At 41.4% G+C, this 7,561-nt stretch overlaps 1 protein-coding gene across 1 annotated transcript; it reads right to left on the bottom strand.

Moving 5' to 3' along the window:
• Positions 1–938: 938 nt before the first annotated feature.
• dct (dopachrome tautomerase) lies at positions 939–4,098 on the bottom strand. Its single transcript, XM_076169956.1, has 8 exons — positions 3,810–4,098; positions 3,104–3,403; positions 2,838–2,938; positions 2,475–2,641; positions 2,201–2,380; positions 1,955–2,090; positions 1,661–1,862; positions 939–1,111 (listed from the first exon to the last, which is right to left on the bottom strand). Exons 1-8 carry the CDS (start codon positions 4,096–4,098, stop codon positions 939–941), a joined length of 1,548 nt encoding a protein of 515 aa, XP_076026071.1.
• Positions 4,099–7,561: the final 3,463 nt, after the last annotated feature.

Consider the following 7,561-nt stretch of genomic DNA (forward strand, 5'->3'; position numbering starts at 1 on the left):
AATACGAGCGGCCTGCCATCGCTGAAGGGGCGTACAGTATCCAGGCACCCAACTCACCCTGACAAAACCAGCCTACAGCGGCACGCCACTGTGTGTCCACTGTCTCCTGAGAGCCTGTCAGCTCCGTGCACCACAAAGACCAGCTAAGCCAGTGTTACACCCTATATCCTTACCCACATATACAGGGCTCTTTGCATTGTATCTCCAATTAAAGTGTTGAGCTTTTCTTTCAGCATTAACATCCACAACGAAACAGGAGAGCGAACATTCTGTCTTTAATGTGTCATTTCAAAGGATTCTTACAGGATCACGACCTTACAGGATGCCCTTTTTATGTTTTGTACCATTAAACTTGTAATATTTTTGCAATAAAATATTGAAAATGGACGTCTATGGGTCAGACAAATAAACTCGAGAACAGAATTAAGCACGAATCACTGTTGATCAATTCTAAATCTAAATCCTAATGAAGTCTGTTGTTTTTTTTCTGGAGAATGAAAATCATTTCAAACAGAGTATAAAGATCTAGATGAGCAAATATGCCTTACTGTTTTATAGTGCAATGAAGAGGATCGCACTTGTGTTTTGTTACTGTTCTGGAGAATAAATATTTATTAAAACATTCCAATAGCTCTGTATTTGTGATTATTCATCACTAAAAAACAATCTTACCAAATCAATAAACATATACATGTATTTTGTACCAATCAGCTTCACTACAAACGAGCATTGTTAAGGCCTCACATCAATAAATTTAATGAATGTTTTTACGATTTAATGATCATTGTTCCTAAATGTGGAAAAGCATTTACAGGATTTATATTTTCTGTTCTCCTCGTGTCTCTCCTGCTCCATCACTGTGTGTGTGTGTGTGTGTGTGTGTGTGTTTGTGTATGTGTGTGTGTGTGTGTGTGTGTGTCAGAAGTACTGGGTGGAACTTAAGCTTCTTCTGTGTACTTCCTGTTTGTGAAGTCGGCTTTTATCAGAGGTTCGAAGCCCCTGTTTCTCCTCTGCCGCACGTAGAGCGCTGAGAGGAGGAGGAGGAGCAGGAGGCCGATGAAGATGCCTCCCAGAGTGGAGCCCAGCATGAACACAGCGCCTCCATCCGTCTCTGCAAAGCAAAGCAGACGTGTTCTCTACACACTCTCTTACTGCAGCAACATTGGAGCCAGATTGTAATAGTCACGCATTATGTTTTGAATAATCTTAAATTCTTTGTCATTTTTGTTTATTTGGTAAAATGGGAACTTTATTGCATGTTAATCACTTGTACTTGTGACTCCATAGAAAAGAAAACTTGCAGAAGCTATGAACTCATTTTGATGAAGCTTAATGGAGCAGAACTGCACAGCGGAGGGAAGAACCAATTAAATCACGGTGTGGATCCGGATCGCTGAATTTTTTAAATAATTTCTTCAAATTGCAAGATGTGCCGTTATCAAATAGTTGCTCCTTGAAAAGCAACACACTCATCAAAGAAAACAAAATTATTTCATCATAGACCAGAAGGTGAAATGTTGCAGTATATTATTCAAATATTATATTTATTACAGTCCCTTTCTTTCCCTGAAGGCCTGCTTTATTCAGGCGCGTTCCGCCTTGATGGAGGTACGAGCTGTGATGTGTGTCCTTCTACTTGTTTAATTTGATGCTTGCTTACCGTCCAGGGCGATGGCGTAGGAGTAACCCAGCTGCTCGGCCGGGAGATAGATCTCCTCATTGGTGATGGGGGGGAAGAAGGGCACCATGTTGTAGTCCTTGTTGTGACCGATGGGGGCCATCTCATCTGGGAAGCTGGCATTGGTGGGAATGACCCTCCTCATCCACTCGTCAAAAATGGCATCGGTGAAACTGTGGAGCACCTGAGAAGTAAAGAATTAATCTTAACGATTGACTCAATCTAACTTTGTGAAACCTTGTATCTTATCAGTAACTTAGGGAAGGAGGCACTGACCAGGAAGATGGGATCATTGGCCGCAGCATGAGACAGAGAGCTGGTTCCATTGAGCAGGGAGTGGACCAGGTTGTGCAGGTTGGTCACTGACTCATCCAGCTCGCCGTCTGGTTTTTCGTAGCCTTCTAGAGCATTTCTGTGAGTTACGCAACACAATATTTGTCAGTCTTAACTAGAATTTTGCAAAAACTCTTGAAAGAACCATGATACTGGTGCAGATCTATGTTTTCTTGTACCGAGCTGTACCTAAAGCTGAAGGTGGAGTTGGTGAAGTATGGAGGGCTGTCAAAGTCCCTGATGCTTAGACAACTCCTGACGTCGCTCATCGTGGGCAGAGACATGTTGTTTCCCTCCATTACTCCTCTGCGTATCAATCCCTCGCTGGTACCGTTGCAAAGAGTCACCAGGCGATTGTACTCATCCAGACTGGAAGACAGAACAAATGGGATTCATCACATTATATTATTATATTTAATCAAGATATTATCATTTATTTCCCTGTCGTTATCTTTCTCCTCACCTGTTACACACCACACCCCATCTGGAGAATCTGGACTGGCCGCTGATGAGGGTGGGGTCGTCAGGGTTGCGCCCCCCCAGCATGGAGTCGGTACACACGTCACACTCGCTCTGTCCTGTGGCAAAGTTCCAGTACGGGATTGCAAAGTTCTCATTTCGGGTCAGTCTCTGCAAGGAACACACACACACACACACACACACACACACACACACACACACATTTGATTTGTATGTAACTGCATCAACAACAACAATCGAGTCTACATGCAAAATTTTATCAGAGAAATTTAGAGAATATTTCTTTTGTTTTATTTATGCAATGTTTTATAATCTTAATGAATGGACATCAGTTGGTCTCACACACCTGTAGCTCTCTCTCCAGGCTGAGCAGATGATACCTGTGCCAGGTGATGAACGCTGGTCCCTTATGTGAGAAGTCAATGGCCTTGAATGGACGACCAGGACCTACAACAACACAAAATGTCTGATAGGCACAAGAGCAAAAGGTAATATTGTACGCTGATCTATTACACTATTACTATAATAATTAAGTAGGTCAACAATTCATACCCATCTCAAGCTATAACTTCACCATATAAGTGGTTATGATGGAGTTAGATGGTCATTTACCTAGAAGAGTGTCTCGGACAGAGTAGTAGTGCTGCCAGACAAAGAAGTCGTAGATGGAAATGTTGGCAACCTGGGGGTCAGTTCCGTTTGGTCCCAGGAGTCCGAGCCAGTGCTGTGTGGCGATGACGTAATCTGGGTGTGTGGTAGTCTTGGCCAGCTCCAGCACATCCAGGAACTCCTCCAGCTCTGCAGGAGTCAGAGAGTGGATGTCCCTCCGCACGGTGGGGGCTTTCCTCTGGTCACAGTTTGGTCCCGTCCAGCCAAACTTACACTGGCCGCAGTCGAAACCTGCAAAGTTTCCTGGAGCGTGCAGGACAAAGTAAACGTGTCAAAGCAGAGACGAGGTCATGAGATTTTGTGACATCACCAAGTTTATTTTAATGGGTTCACTACATCGGTTTCTATTAAGGAATACTTTAGAAAGGCTTTAGAAAGGTGGTGGCTCATGTATGAATACATTTATATATATATATCAGTAATAGGCCAGATTATCACGACAGATTTATATGTTATGTAACTTAACCTTTGTTTTTCTCTCTAATTCATTAGGACAGTTTACTTAGATTACTACAGAAATGAGAAGCCCCCAAACCAGCAAATTACATTTTTTATAAGATGGCAAAATTTGTTATCATGGCTTTTTTAACATACTAAAGTTACCAGTTAAAGACATATACTTCCATACATAACACTGCCCATCACCTACCTGTGCACCTGCATGTCTCATTGAAGAACTTGGTTGGCCATCTTTCTCTGTCGTCCACATTTCTCAGCCGGTACGGTCCTCCCCACGGTTTGCTGTCAACCCGGACAGCGCTGCAGTTTCCCCGCCCTGACAAGATGCCGCACACGTTGGCAGGGTCCGGGCCCAGAGCGGGGCAGCACTGCTTGGACAGGATCCCCTCCACTGTGCAACACACCCGAGGAAACTGAGCGTCTGTGGGGCCGAACCAGGGCATCAAACAAAGCAGGCAGAGACCCAGCACGCTCCTCATGTTTCACCTGTTTGATTCCTCCAGTCAGTGAAAACAAATCTGTTTGTAGATCAATTTCTATAGCACATTAGTTCCCCCAGAATGGTGTGGAATCTCCCTCTGCTACGCTTCCCTGTTGTGTATCTTCAAATTAGACACAGCAATCGCAAACTCATGCTGTGTTCCAGCTGGTTACATGCTCATTTAGGAAAGCATTCATTCCTCTGCGTCCTTATAGTAGAGCTGGAGAGGATTAAGTCAGTGGTCTCATGATGATCACCTGACAGCAGGGCTGAGAGCTCAGATTAGAATCACTGGAAAGTGCCTGAAGGGTGCATGATGTTTTGTATGCACACTTTGTACAGGGAAAAAAAACCCATTAACATCAAATGCATTCAATCAGAAACAGGAAACAGGCAAATAAGTTGAGGTTAAATTTGTCTAAAAACGGATCGAATCCTACTGTGATGAAGCACAAAAAGCCGTTTAAAGTTATTCTTTTGAGTAAATTAAATTACGATAATGTGTGAATACAGTTTGGCTTCATTGTGTTTCATCATTTTTTTATTTTGCACTTCAGCTGCCGTTTTCAATGAGATTAAGGTTTTGTAAAAGTGTTTTTTAATAGTTTTCACTCTTTAAATACAAATTACTGGGTCTTGTACACAAAAAGTCGACAATACACTTTTTTTAAGCTTCAGGTCAGTTGTGTAAACCTCAGCGAGGGATTAATGACTTTAATCCGGCCAAAAGTTAGCATGTACAGGAGCTTTGTGAGGTAGCTGCTCTCCTCCGCTCTCAGCCTGCTTCCACCACATTTTCCTACCAAAATGTTACCCTTAACTCACCTCCACTGTCTATCTACAGCCTCAAATCAAGTTTCATGACAAACTAATAACCAACAGAAGTTAATGGCCGCTAAGGTGATGTAAGCCATATGCAAGTTCTTAAACTTATTAAATGGTGGCATGGCCCTTTAACACGGGGACTTATTTATTATGATCAAAGGCAAAAGCAGACATTCTGTAGAAATCTGTTGATATTTGCTTAATTTCTACCACAAATACGTCTTAATGATCAGTCAGCATCAGTGAGGTCACACAAAAAGCAGATGATCACACACTCTCTTTTCATCAAAGGTCACACACACACACACACACACACACTTGCGTCAGATAGGCGTGATTTTGTGTGGCTGCCCTGCAGACAGGAGATTATTGACTGTCTTTCTCTTTTTAGGATGTTCTTTAACTACCAAGCCATCTTTGTTTGGAAGCTGGAGCTCCACGCGCATGACAGAAGTCCTGTGATGACTGAGCCGCCCGGTGCTGAGGACTGTTTCTTTGACCCATCCGCCTGACAGCATTCCACCAGACTGCCATGTGACCGCTGGGAGTGGAGGTACTGTAAGTGCAGGGAGCGTCTGATGGCTCTAAAGCAGATGGCTGAACTACACTTTGCATTATTTAGTTTGACTTTTATTTATGTCTTTAGTTAATTGGTGCAACATTAAAAGATTTTGTTGATGTAAGATAGTGTAGTTAGAGGTACTGTATGTGTTGTTCCTCTCAGATCCTCTCTAATGTATTTATCTATTTTCAAAAAAGAGTTTAGAGTCTGTAACACTGGAGACATTCCCGTCAATATCAATGATATCATGAAGAACCGAATCAATGTTTTGAGCTGCTCATCTGTCGATGTTATTATACATTTTTGATGACGTTTGTATAAGATTTGTATGAATGATATGTATGTAAACATCATTTAAACATGATCTTTCTATTTCATCAATTCTAGAATCAAAGTAAACTTACTCCTTCATCGCCTCAATCACAGTATGAACCAATAAGAGGAGGCCAGCCTACATGGAAAAATATTTGTCAATGAATTGATAATTAACTTTTCACCAAATCTACTGAATAATTTAGTGAAATGTCCTAACAAATAGACAAATTCTAGCAATAGCAATGTTATTTAAGTTCTCCTTTAGGAATGTTTATGTCAACAAATCCTTTCAGCAGTCAATTTAGAATAATTCTACATATTTATTCAGATTGATTTATTGGATCATGTTGACTTTAATGTAACAGATTGTCCACATAGTGACGAGAGGAAGAGGACGTGTTGGAGATAAACTTGATAGTGAGCAGAGACGAGGTAAACAAGGCCCCATGAGAACGCTCATGTGTGACCACAGAGCCTCACACCACAGACCCTGTGAGCTCCACTGCACAGGATTAGGGAACAGAATTCCTGGAAGAAGTCAAACAGAATTCCTTCTGTAGAAATGAGCCTCCATTTATTAAGCCTGCGAGCATGGAAGTGAGAGGAAAAGTAAAGGTGAAGGAAACTGGGATGGTTGATGAATTTACTCACAAATCAGCTGTGGTTGATCATGAATGAACAAAGAAATGATTATTGGATTTATATCAAAGACAATATGAAGGATAAATACTATTAAAATGAAAAAAGCAAGCAAAGAAGCAAATTTACAAAAAAGTTGTTCCTCTGAAATGTGATGCATGAATATCATCAACATATTCAACTTACTTGCCTACATTTAAACGATTCTATGAAGTGGAAATGTCCAATATTGATGGTTTTATAATGTTCCAAACTGAGTCCATTATCCCTTCTCACACACAGGGTGGTGCCAGAGAGCCGTGAAGAAATCAGCAGCATGCCAGACGTTACTGTGGGAGAAACAACAAACTTAGAAAATATGTCCATTTTCTCTCGTGTTTGTGTTGAAATGCCAAGGAAACATATTTGCCATAATGGCATAAAGTGTCGGGGATGGATGGTGATTCACACGAGCACTTAGCCGGTGGAAAGCTCATCCTGCTGAACTGCATATATGAATCCTACATTCAGTCATGCTTTCACGTAAGGTCCTCCTGCTCAGAGAGGAGACATGGACGTGCATAATAGTCCACAGTGCTACTTTGAAGCAAGACAAAAGAGGTGATTTCTACATTTTTAAATTATCTACTCAGATGGCAATATGCATTTATTTCCTTAATGGCCATTTGAATATCCCACTTAACATGATACACCCACTCTGTACACATTTTCAGGACCGTGTGTTGGTGGAATAAAAGAAGTCCTTTTCTGATTTGAATGGAGGCCACTTCAGATGTATTCACTGTCTCCTGGAAACTGGTAAAAATGACCTAAATCAAACCTTTCTCAGGTTTTGTTTGTGTATTCTGTATTTTCTAAACCCGACGTGAGCCAAACATGGATAAATCTGCACATTTATATTTATACACACACACACAGGGAGAGAAAGAGAGCGAGAGAACGAGAGAGAGAGAGAGAGAGAGAGAGAGAGAGAGAGAGACAAACCTTGTATTCACAGACAGATATACAAATGTTACAAATATCTACAGTATATCTGCAAATCGATACTCTGAAACTCCATATCCACCTTCTTTAATTAATCCCAAACACACACACACACACACACACACACACACACACA

Source organism: Genypterus blacodes, unplaced genomic scaffold (genome assembly GCF_046128005.1).
Source record: "Genypterus blacodes isolate CSIRO-AG114 ecotype Tasmania unplaced genomic scaffold, CSIRO-AGI_Gbla_v1 ptg000214l_1, whole genome shotgun sequence".
NCBI lineage: Eukaryota > Metazoa > Chordata > Actinopteri > Ophidiiformes > Ophidiidae > Genypterus > Genypterus blacodes.

Coding starts and splice junctions, on each gene's coding strand:
- dct (XM_076169956.1), bottom strand. CDS start 4,098: ATGAGGAGCGTGCTGGGTCTCTGCCTGCTTTGTTTGATGCCCTGGTTC. Junction 2,091..2,200: donor AACTCCACCTTCAGCTTTAG/GTACAGCTCGGT, acceptor CGTAACTCACAG/AAATGCTCTAGAAGGCTACG. Junction 1,863..1,954: donor CCAATGATCCCATCTTCCTG/GTCAGTGCCTCC, acceptor TTTACTTCTCAG/GTGCTCCACAGTTTCACCGA.